This window comes from Mus musculus, chromosome 17 (genome assembly GCF_000001635.26).
Source record: "Mus musculus strain C57BL/6J chromosome 17, GRCm38.p6 C57BL/6J".
Classification (NCBI taxonomy): Eukaryota; Metazoa; Chordata; class Mammalia; order Rodentia; family Muridae; genus Mus; species Mus musculus.
The window spans coordinates 7,371,315-7,391,279 of record NC_000083.6 but is presented as its reverse complement, the minus strand read 5'-3'; the positions used below and the strand labels follow the sequence as shown (position 1 = coordinate 7,391,279).

The following is a 19,965-nucleotide window of genomic DNA, read 5'->3' as shown; positions in this document are numbered from 1 at the left end:
GCCTCCTGCCTGCATACCTCCCACCTACATTTGATCAAGCCCATCTTATGCAGTTGGGGCAACCAACATTATTTACATTTCTGTTTTGATCTCTTAAGCACAGTCATTTAGCCTTAAAGCATGACTTCAGCCCTCATACTGCCTCAGCTTTCAGAGTGCTGGTATTAAAGGTGTGTGCCACTGTGAGAAGTTTTCTGTTGTTATTGTTTATTTGTTTCTATTTTGTTGTAATTTTTTATTTCTATCAAAGGTAGCTAGCCCACCAGGGGGCCGCTATTGCATAATTTCACCCTGTAAAACTTTTATGCAGGTATTAAAATCTCCCCCAACTAAGAAGATGTTTTTGTATAAAGACCCCACTGCATTCCCAGAGCTTGGTGGTCCTACTCAGGCCATTCCAACCTTCCTTCATTTCTTTTGTACCATTCATTTGAAACTAGCAGCTGAGAAAGATTGTGAGGTCAGCTCACAGCCAATGGGGGAAAAGATAGTGTCACCACGTGGGCTAGAACCGAACCACTTGCGCTTCCTGTCCCACCCTCACCCATGCTTGCTGGTCCTGTTTGGTTTCTGCAGCACACTAGCACACTTGTTTTTTTGTTTGTTTGTTTGTTTGCTTGTTTTGTTTTTTTTGAGACAGGGTTTCTCTGTGTAGCCCTGGCTATCCTGGATTTCACTCTGTAGACCAGGCTGGCCTCGAACTCAGAACTCTGCTTGCCTCTACCTCCCGAGTGCTTTGGTTTAAATAAAGCACACTTCTTACAAAAAGAAATTGCCTTGCTGGGTTGCTTTAAGTGTGTGTGACCTTTGCTTCCAATGGCACTGTGCCCAGCACAGCTGCCTTACTCAGGCAGCCCAGGCCCACCTGCCAGGGAGCCAATTTATTGTTCTCAACATTATCTTTTTTGAGGTAGGGTCTTTCACTGAGCCTGGAGCTCACTGGCTAGGCTAGCTGGCTGGCAAGCCACAAGAATCCTGTCTGTGTCCCGAAGTGCTGGGATTACAGGCCAGCTTCTGTGCCAAGCTTTTTATACGATTTTTGGGGATCTGAACTCAGGTCCTCAAGATTGCATGGCGAGCACTTTATGCCCAGCCTTTCATGTCATGTGTTTTTGTTTTGTTTAGGTTTTTTTTTTACTTTATTTGATCAACATGAAATAATACAATAAGCTATGTCTTCTAACCAGCAGGCAGCCAGCCAGGAGCCATGCGTAGCAGTGTTAGAAGCTGCAGCAGGCATGTGGGTAATTGTGGGGAGCTTTTAGGAACAGCTAGGGAGCTGTGCGGAGCTGCAGAGATGCAGAGGAGCCTGGAGGAACAGACCAGTGCTGTGGGCTGGGAGGAGCCCCCCTCACAGGTACTTGCTCAGCGGCTCCACGACCATAAGCCTTGACTAAGTTACATGGACATTTTACAAATGGCACAGGATTGATTATGTCTGCTGCCAGAAGCCTCATGTCGATAAGGAGAGAGCTGGCCAAAAGGTAAAGTATGCTAGCTCCATACAGTGCAATAGCCACGTAGTCTCACAGAGAAAGAGGCAGGCCTGCATCATATCCAAATATGGCCAAGAATTTTATTAAATTAAAATGCAAACAGCAGAAAAGGTATAGAACAATCTGACTACTATTATAAACAGGCGAACCTGTCCATGAGTTAAGAGGCAAACAGCCCGTCAGACAGAGGTCAGTACCACAAAATACAGCCTTGGCCTTCGGCCTGTCTGCAAATGTCAGTGGAACACAAACTCTCCCTGCCTCCCAGGCTTCAGCCACAGGGTGCTGGCTGATTTTCTAGTCTCTCATCTGACACACCCTCACCACTACTGCCATCATCCAGGCTTGCTGGGAGTCCCAGGCTCTCTCAGATTGTTTCAGTGACTTGAAACATCCTTCAAGTTCAAACCTAGATACCAGTTCTCCAGACCAAGTCCAGATCCTTCTGCAGGAACAACCAAAGCTGTAAGCCTTGTGGTAAGGAGATGCAGACCACAGCACCGGCCCTGTTAACACTGCCTCCCATCAGTGGGAAGTCTGTGAAACCAAAGATCAAGACGATCCACATTTTGTCTCTGGCCTCTTGCCACAACACTGGCGCCTAATACCAATGTGTGCGCAAAGAAAGCATTCAGGGAAGAAGGCCAATGCAGGGAAACAAGGGTCCCACAGAGAAGCCCTCGCGACAGAAAGGAATTGCTGCAGCAGCTTGCGCCAGCATCCCTGGTAGAAGCCCAACACAGTACAGATTTTGTGTTTTATGGCTTTAAAATATATTCTGCAAACGTGACTCCAGTAGTACAAACTGGTTTCAGGTGATGGATGAACATGGGCTTCTGATCAAAGTCTGTGAACTGAGTGTGTGGTCTTTGAATGAGCTGAAAGATGTTATGGGCATACTGAGTGTGATAGAGTACTAAGTCTGGTGGGAGTAGTGAGTGTGATGGGGTACTGAGTGTGTGACAGTACTCAGTCTGGTGGGAGTACTGAGTGTATTGAGTATTGAGTGAGTATAATGGGAGTACTGTGTCTGGTGGGAGTACTGAGTATGATAGAGTACTAAGTGTATGGGAGTACTGAGTGGGATAAGAGTACTGAGTATGAGGAAGTACTGAGGAAGACAGAATCTGTTGATCATTACAGGCAGCCTTCTACATACCACAGATTTATGGAGTGAGTTAATACTGTGTTTTCAGAGTTTCCTGGCTCTCCCTTCCTCTGAGTGGCTAGTGACAATGGAGTAGACACAGTGGGCAGTCCCTCTGAGCTAGTGCACATAGTATGGCTCCTCTGGCAGGGGAAGCCTGACCCTTGGGTCCCACCTGGAAGGAGCTTGGCACGTTAGACTTTCCCCACCCTGCAGCCCCCATGGCTGGTACAGGCACCTTGCTCTCGCACATGTCAGGCCTGGCCTGTCCACAGGCACAGGTCTGGTGTTATGTGACTCTTCTCTGAACACCCTGCCTGGGGGGACTTTCCTCTGTGGCTGGATGTACGGCTCAGACTGACGCTCTTCTTCATCACTCCTTCCCTCCCAGAGTTTGGGAACGTTTTGTTTAAGGATAGAATTGGGGAGAGGGAAAGTAGACTTTGTTTTTTAGATTTGGTGGTGATTGGAAAGAAAGCTGGTCCTGGTGACACCTACCAGTGACTTAAGTCTGAACTTCCTGTCTTATCAACAGAAAGGAGAAACGCCTCTCCCCCACAGCACAGAACCATCATCAATGGAAACATGGCAGATTGGTTTCTCTGGGCTCAGTCCAGGAGCAATCAAGCTGCAGCCTGGAGCTTCCCACTGAAGATGACATTTTTGAAATTGCTTAGTCTTCTTCCGAGGAGCCTAGGGAGGTTGTTTCTCCAGAAGGAGCCCTGGAGGTCACACCCACCCTTAGAGCCTTCCCGTGAATGAAGCCCAGGGGCCATCCATGACCTCACTAGTCTTAGCCCTTATTAGCTCTTATTGCCTCAGTGTTATTGAGAGATACGACTGGCTAAACGTACTTTGGACAGCAGGCATTTGGCACCCAGCACCAGAACGAAGTCCCAGGGTGCTGTGTCCCTCCAAGGACATCAAAGGTGGGCTCTAGGGTCTGGAGGGAGGTATATAGAGGACCTGGGGCTCCACAAAACACTACAACCTTGTAGTTGCTGAGGGAGACGGGCAAGCCATGGTGTGACTGAAGTGGGGGCTGTCTAGGATACATAGAGACAGATTTCTGCTTCCCATGGGCAAGTGTTCTTTCCCAGCCAGGGCTGGACCTGACACACAGAAAGCAATAGTCTCCCTTCCTACTAAGACTTAGGAAGCTCACTGTCATTTCTCAGTCTCCTGTGAATGTGTGTGGGATATCACAGGCAAAACCAACCTGTCAGGTGATAACGGATCTGTTAGGGAGAAGCCTGAATGGCAATGGCCAGCATTGGTTGTGACCTCGCCTGGGCCCTCCGTGAGAAACAAAGGCTGTGGAGGGGTGAATCAGAGGTAGGGACATCAGGGACCTGGCTTTAGACCTTTAAAAGTCCACGGGATGGCAGACAGGCAGAGAGAGTAGGTTAGAGCTGGGGATGGCTCCATCTACATGCTGACCTGGAAGTGTTTTTCTCTAGGTCCTGGTACTTTCAGAGGTCAAACGGTTGTAATCTCAGCGGCCAACCCTGTGCGTGACTCCATCCCTAGTGAATCAGGGGCCACCTGTGATCTGAGGGTAGCAGAACACCTGGATATTAAACCTCACCTGAGCAGCATGGGGTGCGGCGGCATAGGCTGTGTAGGGGTGTGTAGTTGGTGGTGAGGCTGCTCTTTCAACACAAAAGGGGGAAGAGTTGAGACTGAGACAGCATATCCATCACTGTTTCCTTGGAGCCTGGGTGCAGCAGAAGTCAGCGGGGCAGTGAGGGAAAGCATAATCTTCATACATGTTCAAGGACAGCAGGCTTCCATCTCAGCTGTGGCTCTTCTTGTCTCTCAATTATCAGCAAAGGAGTGAATCTGGCACATGGAAGGAGAGGGTGAAAGGTAAGAGAATGAGGGCGGGTGGAAGACTTTCTGGAGCCACTGGGGGATGGACCAAACCCTGGGAACTCAACCCCTTCCTCCTTTGCACCGAGAGCTGTATGTGCAGGTACATGTAGAGATTCATAAGATCTATACACACACATGCACACAGACACACATAGACACACTCATACATGCACATACACACAGATGAACATGCACAGAGATACACAGATAAACACACAAGGACACAGGCACACAGACTAACACACAGTGGCTACTCAATCAAGAGAGGGGGCATGAGTTCAGAAGCTCAGCTCATACAACCTAAAAGACTTAAAGATCAGGGAAAGCTGGAAACATTTGAAACAGGCTGCGTATAGGTGAGGACTACATAGAGAGAAATGGCCGGTGCACGGGGCTGGTGGCCTCACTGTGATCTGAGCCCCGTTCTCATTCTGTTTCCCAAAGCTGACTTTCAATCTCTTCTTGGGAAGTGCAATAGCTTATTGTGCCACAGAGGCGGTCTTATCAATGCCAGCTATAAGCTAACCCCGCCCCCCCCGGGGGGGGGGGGTAAAAGTGCCATCTGGCTTACTTGAAGTCACATGACTGAGTCCACAATGTCCAACACATACCCAGGACTCCTGCCCAGTCCAGACACAGACTATCCAGGGCTGGTGTGAAGAATGATCCCTGACTCATCATAAACGCACTGGAGACCCAGACTACTCCAAGCCAGGGGGATTTACTTAGTTTTGGTTTCTCAGAAGTCATGACAAGAAGCAAAAATGTCTGGTGTACCAATTGGGCACAAACCCGTCTAACATAAACACATATCCTTGTTTGTCTAAATGCCTCATTGGCTGAATTCTTCATGGAGGAACAATCTCTCCTGTATTGCCAACAAAGCCCTCACCTCCCAAGCTCCCATTCTCCTGGGGCTTGGAATCCCTTTTCCTTTTTCTGCTGGGTGGGCCGAGCCACACAGCAGATTGTAATAGAGTTACAATGTAACACTAAGACAAACTAAAATGTGCCTAAACGAGCAGGTACCAGCTGCTGGCTCAGGAAGACAGGGGCCTAATATCTCCTACTTATTTGTGATTCTTTGGTGATACTGAAAATGGACCATAATGATTTAATTTCTACAGCTGTTTGAGAGCCCATGGGGTGTGTGTGTCTCATCTGGGGGCTCTGACATCACCTGTGGGGTGATGCACACCCTCTGTAGATGACATCCAGATGTGAAAGCCAGTCCCTCCCACAGCCCCTGCAGTGAGAGCAGAGCTCCTGCCTTCCCTTGTGACTCACAATCCTGCCTGCTCTCAATGCACAGCCTCAGCCTGACTTCTTCCTCAGCTGAGTTCAGTGTCCAGCCTGACTTTTTTCCTCCGCTGAGTGGATGCTCGCCTCCTTGTGCTGTCTCGGCCATCTCAGCCTTGGGAATCTGCTAGGCAGTACGACGAAAAGGGACAGAGTAAATGGGATGGGCAGGTATGGCCAGGTATGTGTTTGTTAGCCTTAGAGGAGGCAGTTGATGAGCTAGTCCTGCTGGCCACCCAAGCACAAGCCCCAAACCACAAGTTCAGGCTGGGAGGAGGGGTCTGGCTTGGTGGAAGTGGCAGACCATTTCCATATCTAAGGTACAGAATTCAGGAGACATTTGCTAACCAACAAAGCTGTCTACCAGAGTTCACCTGGGCTCCAGGAGGGACCTGGGGATCATGGTAAATAGCCCAACCAAAAGGTGTTTCCCATCCACCTGCCCCAAGCAGATAACCCAGGGCCTGCAGGAAGGAGAATTGGTAGAGGAGGCCCAGGCTGCACAAGCTGGCCCTTCCACTTCAGTGTTTCTGTACCTGGGCTGGTGCGTTCTTTCCCGGCATCTGGGTAAATCCCTGGGCGGTGGTGTGGACAGATGCCTTCGAGAATCAGGGCGAACATAGATCGTGAACGCAGGTGAGCCATAAAAATGAGGTAACTCCTCTGACTTGGCCTGTGTCTGATGGTTGGAAGGAGGCCAGACATGTGACCTAAGACAGGACCCTGGCCAATTCCCCACCGACCAGTGCAGAAGGGGACTGCTCACACTCAGGGGGCTGTCTCAGTTTATTTTGCAAAATTCTTCCTAAGAAAACTTACTTTTGAAGTATTGTCTCCTTAAGAACATTTTTCTTTGTAAAACTAGATGATCTTAGAGGATAGACTAGTATACAGCTCCATCAGACATAGACAAGTTTGCGCCTTTTCCTATGGAAGTTCAGCTGCTCAGAGGAGAACTTGATGAGTCAGACCTTAGAGCCACTGTATGTGGGTATGTGCACACAGTAGGTGGACACAGACATGTGCACCTATATAAAGTGAATATGCAATGCAATATGCTTTGCAGATGCATATATTTATAATATATCCATGTGTACATATGGAAATTAACTTTTCCCATGTTTTTCAAACCAGGTACTATTTATTTCCTTGTTAATTTTATGTGTATGGGTGTTTTGCCCTTATGTATATCTGTGTGTCATGTACATATGTAGAACCCTTGAGGCCAGAAGTGTGTATTGGATCCCCTGGAACTGGAGTTGCAGTCTGTCCCGAGCCATGGGTGCTGGGAATCAAGCCCTGATCCTCTGGAAGAGCAGCAAATGGTCTTAACCACTGACTATCTCCCCAGCCGTAGACACTACGTTTTAGTAGGAGCCTCTATAACTGGCCTTAACAACATTGGGTGGTTCCCCTGCCTGTCTCTGGAATCTGCCCCCAGAATCTTCCCCATGACTGGCTGATTCCGTAGCTCTGACCATGGCCAGCCAGGAGGCACCTTACAGACAGGCTTTGCTACTTGCTCATAGAAAAACAAGTGTTGCCCAACCCTGCTTTCCCAATGCACCCTGGCAAAAACACAACAGTTCTGAACAGTGCATTAGAGTTTTATCCTGGAAACCGCACTGACATCTGAAGATCAAAGTAGCCCTGTGCCAGGTAGTGACAGGAAGCAAGAAGGTCACAAAGGTAGGTAAGTAGACACAGGGTGACACTTATCTAGCACGGGGACGGAGTACCAGTTTTATGGGTGTGTGTGTGCGTGTGTGTGCTGTGGGAGCAATTCAAACTTGTCCTTTGAGCTCTTCCAGAATAACTTAATAGTACTTGGCTTTGCTTGTGGGGACAGAGCAATCAATTACATGCACATGCAGGACACACCAGCTCAATGACCGCTTGTGTGAACCTTGCCTGAGTGCTGTGGACACACGTGAAAGTGTTCCTCAGCTGTCCAGCTCTTGGCCTCTAATTGCGGGTTGTTAGACCACGGTGAGCTGCCCGCTTCACTGAACTGACAAGCTGTGGAGGCCACAGAACCAGGCTTTACTGTCCAGATGGCAGATGATCTTCCCCTGGGGCATTTATGAATAAGAGCTGCCATGGGTGGTGGGTTTACTCTGCTGCCCCGGTGGGGATGGATTTGTATGTGTGTTTTCTGCCCTAACTGAGTTTTGGTGCCTGCTCTGCCTTATAGTCATGTGAGTTTGCTTGATTGACTTCTGATTTTGCTTGGCTGTTTGGTTTGTATCTGTTTCCTCCCCTGGACCTTGGCCCATGAGCACAGGCTGCTGGCCACCCTGTCAGAGGTCAGCTCCAGCTTTGTAATAACATCCATTCCTGGTATCTGTGGCTAGATGAAGAGGAAGAGCTGTGTCTACAGCACTGGAGACATTTATGTGTGTCGGCACGTATGCATTTAGGTATATCCTAAAACAGAGCCTGGTGTCATTATGCTTTAGAGTGTGGGGGTGTGGCAGTGAGTGACTCCCTGAGCTCTGGTTACCTGGGCATTGCTACAGCAGCAGGGAGTATCAGGAAGGGCTGAGCCCCAGACTCCAATCTGGCCTCCTTCTGTACAGGGTGTCAGTACCTTAGCCAGACTGGATGCCATGGTCATTGGCTCTGCAGGCTGCGAAGTCAGGAGTGACTGGTTCATCAGGTCACTCAAATGTCAACAGTAGAAGGGTGTTCTAGAACCTCTGAAAGGCAGCAAGACCCAGATTCCCAGGTGATCATAGTCTCTGCTGACCTGGGGCTCCATAGGATTCATCAGTAGTAGGAGGGTGAGGGCAGTTTCTACTGTCTGTTGTAAGACGGGCTCTCTGGAAACTAGTGGAAAATAGCATGGATACAAATTGCTAAGGGGGGTTGAAGGGGAGGCATGGAATATGAGTATTCCTAGAACGTAAGAGTTCCAGAATTCCAAAAGGGAGTGGTAACCCCCAGTCTCTGAGTATGCGTGTTTTATTTCCCTGCAGAAAATTAGTAGAATCAATGCCCATTCACTTGGTGCTGCTTTTAGATTTCAGATGTAAATGCCAAGAAAACTAATAGTAGCTTGCTCACATGAGCATGTTTCCTAAAAGAGCAGGCTATTGCTTAAGCGTCTCAATGGGGGAGTTTACTGATTTATGTGACTGTGAATCTCAGAGTCCCTGCTTTGGGCAGTGGTAGAGCAGAGGTCCTCGGTGGCTGGTGAGTTACGTGATCCAGAGCCCTAAGGTTAAAGGACATTTCCCACCTGGGGTCCTTGTGAAGCACTCGGTCTTCATTTGCTCTCTGCTAAGTGGTCTCCTCTCTGAGCTCATGTGCAGGACCATGGCTTCTCTTTAGCCCCATGTGCGTGCTTTTCTGGTTGTTGTGGTTTTATTGGTTTATCAAGTTGACATAAACCAGAGTCACATGAGACAGGGGAATCTTAAATGAGGAGACACTGTCATAAGATTGGCCCGGAGGCAGGTCTGTGGGCTATCATCTTGATTGATGACCAACGTGGGAGTGCTCAGCCTACTGTGGTGTTGCCGCCACTGGAAAGTTGGTCCTGAGATGTACAAGAAAGCAAACTGAGCAAGTCAGAAGGAAAGTCAGTCTGCCAAGTGTTCCTCTATGGCTCTGCTTCAGCTCCTACCTCCAGGTTCCGGCACTGACTTCCCTCAGTGTCAGAATGTGACCTGAGAGCTGTAAGATTAACTAAATCATCTGTAGTCAGTGTTCCATGGCTGTGAAGAGACACCATGACCATGGCAGCATTTAATTGGGGGCTGGCTCACAGTTAGTCCATTATTCTCAAAGTGGGGAGCATGGAGGCATGCAGACAGACATATGCTGAAGAAGTAGCTGAAAAATTCCAGAGAGAGAGAGAATGAGAAAGAGAGAGAGAGAAAGAGAGAGAGAGAGAGAGAGAGAGAGAGAGAGAGAGAGAGAGAGAGATTGTGCCCTGGATTGGGTTTTTGAAAACTCAAAGCCCACCCCTAATGATACACCTCCTCCAACAAGGCCACACCTCCCCTAACAAGGCCACACCCACTAATCTTTATCAAGTAGTGCCACTCCCTGGTGACTAAGCATTAAAATATGTGAGTCTATGGGGGGGGGGGGGGCGTTCTTATTCAAAACACCAAATTTGAAGTTGCTTTTGGTCATGGTGTTTTATCATAACAATGGAAACCCCAAGACAGATGCTGAGAGTGTGGCATGATGACCAGTATGGTGTCTAAGTGCTTCAGCCTAGGAGCTTAGCCCTGGGTCGGGGTCTTGTTCACAGTCAGATCTGTTTCCAATACACAGCCTGGACTTCTCTCCTCTCATCCAAGTGCAGGTCTGCAGGGTGTGTCAGCCAGTGAGGGTAGCAGTCCGAATCTGGGACAGTAAGAGCACCCTTGATTCTGGCCTCAAGAAGACTGTACCTAAAACTCATCTCTTATAGACTTTGAACAATATTTCCCATTTCAAAATTCCCCCTTAACACAGATAAGGAGACTATCATCTAAAGCATCGCCCAAAAGATTCACTAAGTGAAGCTAAAATTTCATTAGCTGGTAGCAAGGTTAGTGTGTGAGCGTCTACGTGATGCTAAGTATTTCTCTCCTTCATATGTTCCTCCCGCTCACCCTGTCTTATTGGCATTTGCTGGGGATCACTGAGTTAGGGTGGTTCCACAGTTCTCTATGCTGTTAGCCTCTTGGTCTTTCACAGCCTCCAGTCAGAGCCAGAGGACAGCTTCAGGCATATTGTCTAATGCTTTTGAGACAGGCTGTCTCATTGGTTTGGAGTTCACTCGGACTGGCTGGCCAAGGAGTCCCAGGGACTCTCTCTCCTCTTTCCACCTCCCTATCCTTGGCATTATAACTACTCACCATACCTGGTATTTTAACATGGGCTGGGATCGAACTCAGGTCCCTATGCTTGTGACTTGAGTGCTTCACTGCCTGGACCATCTCCTCCTGCCCCCATTAGAATATCCTGCTAGTGTATAGTGTTGTTCTCATGTGCTTATCCGTGTAATAACCCATGTTTAGTAACTATGTAAACCAATGACTTCCACAAGGTTTGTCTTTTCACAGAAACTGACTAAGCTATAAGAGCCTTATCTCCATTATGGGAGGTCAGGCCAGTTACCAAGGCTGTACGGCTCACTTGCTTGGTCCACACTAAACAGAAATGACCAAAGACCCAGCACCTTGGGAACAGTCTAAGAACAGTTAGGTTTACTAACAACTGGATAGAAGGTTGCTGTTTGGAGACAAGGTCTCACTGTGTAGCCTTGCCTGGCCTGCAATTCTATGTGAACCAGGTTGGCCTCAAACTCATAGAGATTTGCCTGCCTCTGCCTTTATAGTGCTGGAATTATAAGCACTTACCAATATATCCAGCATGCAGTGTTTCTTCTTTTACTTATACTTGGTGTGCAGAACACTCTGACACTCTGGATCTGGCCTGTCCAACACTTGCCCACTTGAATATTTAATGTTAATCAACTAAATGCGATCCAAATTCAATTCCACAGTGAGTGCCAGCTATCCCTCAAGAACTCGGTGGCCACACATGATTGGCAGCTGCTGAGTTAACGGGCACAGCTCTGGGCTGAAATCCTGGGCTTTGCTGTCTTATGATGGGTCTACAATTTCAAATGCAAATTGCTACACATGAAATGGTACCTATAAAATTGCTCTCTGCATGTGATGAATTACCATGCCCTATCACTTGAAACATCATCGCAACATTGTGAAATCACCCGTCTTTGCACTTCTAAGGCCCTGCATAGTATCACATTAAATGTTTTTCAGAAGTTGGATGGGCATTCTAAAAGTTAGTGGTTTCTGCTTTGTTCTTCAGGACAGAAGAACATTCCATGTTCTGCACCACTGGCAACTTCTCTGGACATATGAGGTACTGTCAAATCAAATGTACAAGAGTGTGGCATTCCTCTCTGAAAGTAACATGGAGAAACATGCAGAGGAGCTGATAAGAGCCATAACCTTTCCTAGAGATCGAGCATAAGGTGGACTCTGGCTTGCAAAAGCTAGCGCACTATCTAATGGCCAACGTACTCCTAACTCAGAGATGATGCTTGGTACCTGTGCCATTTCCCATGCTCCAATTGGTTTCTCTTAGGGAGCTGGACGGGTACTCACTTTCTGACATCCACTGGTACTGACAATCCGTCTGCATAATGGAGAGGAGTCTGAAGAATGTTCTGGTGGTTTCTTGTGGCTTCCTCCTGCTCTTCACTGCCTACGGGGGCCTGCAGAATCTGCAGGTGAGATGCACCCCTCATGTTATCCAGTTCACACTACCATATCCCACACACTGGCACACAGCTCCCTGGAACAGTTTTCATTTTCAAATGAAGCCAAACAAGGTTTAGTCTTGCTCACATTCCTCCAGAGTGACTCCAGAGCTCCACAGCCCAGGAGTATGTGGCCCTGGGGCAAGAAGGAGGTTGCTGAGGGCTGACAGGACACTGCCTTGAGTGGCTTTGTGGTTGGGCAGATATGTGACCCTGTTGATCCTCACTTGACCTTACAAAAGCTTTAAGCGAATCATGAGCTTCGGCAAAATCGTCTGCATTTTGAACATTTATGGAATCCCTTCCAGCTCACGTCTGTGAGTCTGTGTGAAAACCAAGCAGTCATCTCCAAGAGGCGTGTGGTCATGAGCTTCTAGGTCATGTGGGCCTGGGGATGATCTGAAAGCTTTCCCTGTGTAATTACAGTAAAAGTAGATTAATCTCTTCCTCCTTCCCACCCTCCCTACCTCTCTCTCCTTTCCTCCCCCTCCCCTCTTCCTTCTTCTCTTTCTTTCTTTCTTTCTTTCTTTCTTTCTTTCTTTCTTTCTTTCTTTCTTTCTTTCTTTCTCTCTACAAGCTTTGTTTTTATTTTATTTTTAAGGATTTATTTGTTATTTATATGAGTACACTGCAGCTGCCTTCAGACACACCAGAAGAGTGTATCAGATCCCATGATAGATGGTTGTGAGTCACCATGTGGTTGCTGGGAATTGAACTCAGGACCTCTGGAAGAGCAGTCAGTGCTCTTAACCACTGAGTCATCTCTCCAGCCCCCCTTTCCCTCCCTCCCTCCCTTCCTCCTTTCCCCTCTCTTTTGTCTGTATCTCTCCGTCTCTTTCTCTGCCTCCCCCCTCCTCCCTTCCTCTCTGTCTCTGTCTTTCTGTTTTCGCTCCCCTGTTTCCTTCCTTCTTTCTTTTCTCTCTTTCAAGACAGGGTTTCATGCAGCACTGGTGTTCAGTGCTGCTGCCTGCTCTGTGTTTTCTGACAGCTCCTGTGAGTTCACCAGCTGAAGGTAGCAGGTGCTTTGACTTTTGTGCTAACGCAGCCCTGCGTGGCCCTCTAGTGGAAAGCACATCCCAGCCTTTCCCTGGCCAGATAGAAAGGCTATTGTAATGTTTATGTAATGAGGTCTAATAGTGCAACACCCATGTGCTTATTTGTATATGTATATTCCATGGGTGAACTTGTCTAGCATATGCTGGTCCAGGCACTTGAGCATAGGTATTCATGTGAAAAAAGTCATTAGCTTCTAAAATTCTGGCCCTATTTTAGATGTTGATGAGTGCCTGCATTTTCAGTGGTCTGCAGTCAGAAGCAATCATAAGTCACAAATTGTCCCTCCCCTAGTGTGGGTGGCAGAGATATCCCAAGATTGACAGGTACTGTCAGAATTTCACTAGAAATGCAAAGCAGGCAAGCTCACGGGTACAAGTGAAGCACCCAGGGCAAAAGTGCTTTTAAAAGGGCCAGGCTGCACAGTGCTTCTAGCTACTTGAAGTCTCCAGGTAACACTACTTTAGAGGAAGGTGATTGATTCAGATTCCATCTGTCAGGATTCCATTTGTAAGGATCTTAGGGACTGGCTGGAGTGTATGTTGGGTGCAGCTGACCCATTTGTGCACAGAACATGGGAGAGGACAGGTAGGATGATGCAGGGAGTGGAGGCAGCGCTTGTTTGTCCCCTCCTCCCTCCTCTCCTCCCTCACTGTGTAGTGAGGGCTCTGGCTGGTGAATGCTCTGTCTCTGCTTTGAGGCTTCCAGGCTTCCCTCCCACCTTCCCATAAACTCCTCCCACCTTCCCACTGGCTCCTCCCACCTTCCCACTGACTCCTCCCACCTTCCCATGGACTCCTCCCATACTGCCTCCTCCCTTCAGTCAGAAGCTGAAGCTGGTTTTATTTACCTTTACTGCACTGTCCTTGTGTGAGAAGGCCTAGTGGCTCAAGGGTTGAGGTGGCCCTGAGCCTGGGGCCAGCACTCAGACATATCTTGTCTCCTCACCCCACCCAGTTCCCTCAACTGTCCCCTCCTCTGATGGCTTGCCTTTCATCCACAGAGCAGCCTCTACAGTGAGCAGGGCCTGGGGGTGGCGACACTCAGCACACTCTATGCCTCTGTGCTGCTGTCCTCCATGTTCCTCCCACCTATCCTCATCAAGAAGTGTGGCTGCAAGTGGACCATCGTGGGCTCCATGTGCTGCTATGTGGTCTTCTCCCTGGGCAACTTCCATGCCAACTGGTACAGCCCCTCTAGCCGGCCCTTCCCAGTGTGTGTGCCTTCCTCTCTGGCTCCTGACCCTGGTGGTAACCCTTTCCTTGATTTGGGATCTCTCCTGGGGCCCTGCCCTCACACACACGGGTGTCTTCATGGCTATAGAGTATCTGATGTAGATGATGCTCAGGGAGATTCAGCCAGCAAGGGACCAACGACCCATTCCCTGTACCCTCAGTTTTTGAGAGTAGGACAGAGGGAATCACTGGCCTGGGTGGGTGCACACTGATCCCTTTCTCCATCTTTGCTGGGTCTTTCTGCAGGTACACCCTGATCCCTACCTCCATCTTGCTGGGCCTGGGTGCAGCCCCTCTGTGGTCGGCTCAGGGTACCTACCTCACCACCATGGGAAATCTGCAAGCGGAAAAGGTGGGGAAGCTTGGCAAAGATGTGGTGAACCAGTATTTTGGCATCTTTTTCCTGGTATTCCAATCTTCTGGAGTGTGGGGCAACCTGATTTCCTCACTGGTGTTCGGCAAGATGTCCATGCAAGGTAAAGGGTGAGGGCCGAATGGCCTTAGGAATAGCCAGGTTTCCATGGGAGCTACGTGCGGTCCCAATTCCATCTAAATGCCTGTCCTTACTGTGGAGGCAGGCGGCCCTGCACCTCTGGGGAGCAGCCAGGAGGCTGAGTAGTTGTCTTTTCCACAGGTACCCTGTGAAGGTTGGGAAACTCTTTGGGAAAGGGTGTGGTAGGGAACCTCAGAGTCACCTAAGACACCCCCCCAAACCATGCTCACAACACAAAGATTTGCCCCAGAAGGACAGACAGCAGGGATAAGGGACAAAGCGGTAGAGGGAGAAGGGGAAGAGAGCAAGGGAGAGGTGAGGAAAGAGGCAAGGGAGAGGGGAAGGGGTGTTTGTCCCAGAGTGAGGGATGTCACAAAGGCCTGACTCTAGATAGAGAGGAGACACATGTGGCCCATAGGCAAATGGCGGTTTATAAAGCTAAAATGGGAAACCCCATGTTAGGATGAGATGATTGGGCATGTTAACTGGGTGAGCCACAGGAGGCTTTTGGTTGCTGGACTTCAACACTTTGATAACTGGACCTTGGAAGTCAGCCTCAGTAGGAGGAAGTGGCCAAATAAGGGAATAGACCTTGGAGCCTATCTTTAAGAATGTGGTCTAATGTTTTTTTTTTTTTTTTTTTAGCAAGGTAGAAGGAATTGGGGAGAAGGGCAAGGCCTTCCAGAGACACGTTTGAGACCTGGCTAGAGTCCCTTTAGCTGTCATGGGGAAACTGAGCACTCCCAACTTCCACATAGGTAGTAGGGATACACAGAGTTGCTAAGAAGAATTTACCTGGCTCATCTTCCTATAAAACTGAGCCACAGGCCAATGTTATGTCCATCTGCCCAACTCCTTATCCCCTGACTTGGGGAAATGTTCCAGGCCAGTCTTCCCTCAACCCCACCCACCGGAGGCAGAGCCAGCATCTCCTTCATGCCACATTCTGGCTGGAGGATGTCAGCCTTTCATTCTTACAGCAGAACTTTCTGGAAGTGACAGGCTCTGGATCGGAATGATTTCCTCCCTCCACCCTGGTTCTGATGACAGGAAGCTCAGAAGTCACCCACCCACCTCCTTCCCTCAAGATGACCGAGTGTCCCAGGCAGGGAAGACACAAGGCATGTGGTCCTGTGCGTGATCACGGTCACTCAGCCAAACTGAGGACAAACCTAGTCTCTGTATCACATCAGGTGAAAGAAAGGCCACGGACTTCACTTAGATACAGCCAGGCCACCATGTCCCTCAGTAATGAGATAATCCCCCACTGGCATGCCCAGAGACTGCCCTAACCTAGACGATAGTCCCTCACTCCCCAGAGATGGGCCTACAGGCTTGTCTCTTACATGACTCTAGATCTTGAGAAGGGACAACCATTCATAGTAGCTCCAATTGTGTGTGTGTGTGTGTGTGTGTGTGTGTGTGTGTGTGTGTGTTTGTGAGAGAGAGAGAGAGAGAGAGAGAGAGAGAGAGAGAGAGAGAGGTGTTAGGCATGTATTTATCACTGAACCATGTGCATTTAGTGCCTTTAGATCCCGGAGCAGACATGAGATTCTCCGGAACTGCAGTTAGAGACAGTTGTGTGCTAGCATGGGTGCAGGGAACCAATCCTCTGCAAGAGTAGCCAGTGCTCGTAACCTCTGAGCCAGCTCTCCAGCCCCCCACCCACACACACACACATTGTCTTTTTTTTTTTTAACACATAGAGGAACTAACATTCATTTTCTGAAAAAAAAAAAAAAGTATCATGAAATCACCTGCCACAGGTCACCATACTTTGACCGCTGACTTCGGCCTTAGGTCTTTAGAATTCTTACCTCATCGTCTTTATTCCAACTTTGTAGAGGCCATCCCAGAGGAACAGCTCATGTCCTGTGGAGCCAAAGACTGCCTGATGGGTCCAGCGGCCACCAACAGCACTCATCACCCCTCACAGCAGCTGATCTACACACTGCTGGGCATCTACACCGGTATGTACAAGTGCCCAACCTCTTAGTGTGCCCGTAAACTGACATTCTCCATAGAAACCCCTGCCACCCTTACCTGGCACGAGAGACGCCTCGATCACGAAGGCAGTTACCCAGGACAATGGTTTCTCATTGCACTCTGGGTGTGTCAGCCCTTGTGATTTTTCCCAAACGTGCAGAATGCACTGTATAATTTGCAATAATGGGAGGCTATGTTTGTGCTTGTCCTTTAATAAATAAAGCCCTACCAGTTATAGGACTAGGCCAATCTCGGGTGCTGATCTCTGACAGCTAAGTCAGTGGCCAGGGCCATCCAACAAAGCCCCATGTAATATGCATTGTTCTAGGATGAGGATGAGGTGGGAGAGCGAGAAGGAGGTGGGAAGTGGGTACCACAAGTGGCCTTTGTGTTTCTACCTTCTTTGATCACCTGAAATCTACACATGTGCTCAGTCAATATCCTGCTTACATTGCTGTGGCAATGAGGAGAGCAAGGGATCCTAGCTTGGGCTTTCTCATGTCCACCCCAGCTGTGGTGGGGGAGCCAGATGCTTATGGAACCTACTGGGCTAAACTGGTGTCCCTGTCTGCTCCTACTGTTCTTAGACAGTCATAGAGAACCTGGGCTTGTGAAATGGCAGTGTTGTACAACTGGGGCAGTAGATAATTCTACTGGTTTAGGTAAGGAGACCATGCCCAAGCTGGGTGGAGACATCGTCTTATTCTGATACCTGGAGATTGTCTATGACTCTTTTTTTTTTTAAACATATCACCATAAACAAATAAGAAGAGATAAAAATGGACTATAATGTCCATAGTGGCATCCCTGGAGTGGTGACCTGGGGTTTCAAAGCATTGCATCCATAATGAAGTCTCTTGTGGTGTGTCTTTAGAGTCTGTGTCACCAGCTCACACCCTGGAAGGTCCTGGACCTCTGGCACGGGGTACATACACCTCTGATTAGAGGATATGGCTTCTGAGTCCATGACCCTGTCACTCGCAGACTCTCCCTGTTTCTTGTTAGAGATGGCATTCTCTGTGCCACTCCAAACTTGAAGTCCCTGGCTGCAAAGTGGCCCATGAAGAGGGAGCTTCCCACCATCAGTGGAGAAGAGACGCTTGTTTTCTAAGCTCTACCCACAGCCGACATCTGGATGGTTAGAAAAGCACAGGGTGTCCCCCGTGTCCAGGCACCTGTTCACTTAAAGGGTGACCGAAGAATGCTCATGGCGGGAGCTGTCCAGCCTGCTCCGCACCTAATCAGCACCACCGAAATATTGCATTAGAGGGAATGCTGTGTAGTCAGGAGAGAACGTGGCTGAGTTACTGAAAGCTTTGAAGGGATCTGGACTTTTCTGAGTGTAAGCGTGTTAATGAGGAGGTTTTTGTGATGGGCACTGAGACTGAGTAGACCATCTCAGCAAACATTAGTCAGAAGAGGTGGCTTCGTAAATCCCACGGTTCAGTAAGGCTGGAGCACAAAGACATAGTCGAGCTATATCGGTGTCCACAGAAGTGCCTGTGGCTGAGATGGGAAAAGGTATTGGTAAGACAGACAAGATAAAGCCATGTCATTTTTAGGAGTGCCAGGATTTAGCTGTTGGTGCTGGGAGCGAAAGGGAAGAAACACACACCCCGGCTGAGTCTGACCCTCGCTCCCAGAGTGAATCTCACACCTGGAGTTTGGACACTTCCATTCCTGGGGAACTGCCCTTGTCAGAAAGGAGAATATCAGTGTTCAAAAGAAGTCACAAAAAACACCTCTCACCACTAGGGGCTAGAGGGGTCTCTGTATGAATCAAAACACCCACTTGAATGTCTGTTTCCTGTGCAGGAGGATGGAGCTGACTGGAGAAGTAGGGTGGGCTGAGCATGAAGAAAGATTTATTGACTCTGTGCATTTCGGTTGTGGATATACAGAATGTTCAGGGTGAAATGAATACTTTTAGGTTCTTGTTTCGTCCCACCCCACCCCAGATAGCCTATTTACATGGTTCCATTCCAAATGTGACAAAAGGTCCCAGGACCCTTGGTGCCCTCTGTTAACTGTCCCATAAGCACATCCCTCTCGGAGGCCTGCCTGATGGGACAGCACATACCTGCCGGGTGTTTAATGCACGAAGAGATTTCTGTATCCCTCTTTGACAGACACAAAGCTCTCACCATCTGTCTTGGGAGACTTTTGTCTTTTCTTTAAAAACATGCTCTTCCTCTGTGGGTGACGGCAATGCTGACCTACTGTGGTAGGCTTCAAGTGAAAGCGAGCCACAAGTCAGCTAGAGACCTAGCACATATGAGATCTAGAGCAGCTTGTCACTAGTTACCCGGTGGCTAGCTGTCCCATGGAGATGAGGAGGGGTGGAACACGTGTGACCCAGGTATCACTGACACCCGCCCATGTGTCCTTCTAGGCTGTGGTGTCCTGGCCATCCTGCTGGTAGCTGTGTTTCTGGAGTCCTTGGAAGATAAGCTTGAGAATGAAGGAGAGAGGAGGCCCAGACCACCACCTCTTTGGTCCACATTACTGTCAACCTTCATGCTGTTTAGAGACAAGCGTTTGTGTCTCCTGATGTTCCTGCCACTGTACAGTGGGTTTCAACAAGAGTTCCTCTCTGGAGAGTACACAAAGGTAGAGAAGCCCAGGGCTCATGCTGTGCACCTGGGCTCTACTTAAAGGGACCTTAGGGTGTCCCAGCACCAGTGGCCCAGGATCCTTGAGTGGATTCAAATTCATGGTTTTCCCAGTCCTACAGTAGCTGAATCTATGATTTGAGACATTCGTCCCTGACTTCTTATCTGACTTCTTCTTATTCCTTGCTAGACAGCTGTCTTCTCTAGAAAGAACAAGGCTGGCAGAAAGTAGCTGTTCCTAGCTGTGTGTGACACCCATGTCCTTTCTGCTAACCTGGAGCCCTCCCTGTATTCTCACAGCTGTTAAACACAGGGGAAGGAGTTAAATCTACGAGCAGTGCTGGAATTCTTCCCCACGCCCGCTTTCACACCATGTATTCCAGGCAAGAAACCTGTGTGGCCTGCTGCTCTCTTGCTCATACCCCACCTGGTTTCTCTGTGCTTACAGAAGTCCCCTCACCTGGGGCAGTACAGGCAGTG

At 48.8% G+C, this 19,965-nt stretch overlaps 1 protein-coding gene and 1 non-coding gene across 9 annotated transcripts in view; both read left to right on the top strand.

Annotated features, from left to right (window-relative positions):
- The window catches only part of Unc93a2 (unc-93 homolog A2), a 33,677-nt gene that overhangs the window by 6,043 nt on the left and 7,669 nt on the right, over nucleotides 1–19,965 (top strand). The window contains exons 1-7 of one of the 8 annotated variants that reach the window (XM_011246179.3): nucleotides 3,499–3,572; nucleotides 11,653–11,706; nucleotides 11,932–12,076; nucleotides 14,163–14,344; nucleotides 14,641–14,870; nucleotides 16,732–16,857; nucleotides 19,266–19,483. In XM_011246179.3, the coding sequence (XP_011244481.1) occupies nucleotides 11,990–12,076; nucleotides 14,163–14,344; nucleotides 14,641–14,870; nucleotides 16,732–16,857; nucleotides 19,266–19,483 (843 nt within the window). In that variant the 5' untranslated portion in view covers nucleotides 3,499–3,572; nucleotides 11,653–11,706; nucleotides 11,932–11,989. Of the gene's footprint in view, nucleotides 1–3,498; nucleotides 3,573–5,770; nucleotides 5,999–7,198; nucleotides 7,511–11,652; nucleotides 11,707–11,931; nucleotides 12,077–14,162; nucleotides 14,345–14,640; nucleotides 14,871–16,731; nucleotides 16,858–19,265; nucleotides 19,484–19,965 lie in introns of those variants that run through there. The other 7 variants (XM_030249993.1, XM_030249992.1, NM_001142539.1 and 4 more) reach the window with 7 other exon arrangements.
- Nucleotides 16,923–17,085, top strand: Gm26057. Its single transcript, XR_003952454.1, has one exon. It is a non-coding gene; the product is annotated as a U1 spliceosomal RNA (small nuclear RNA).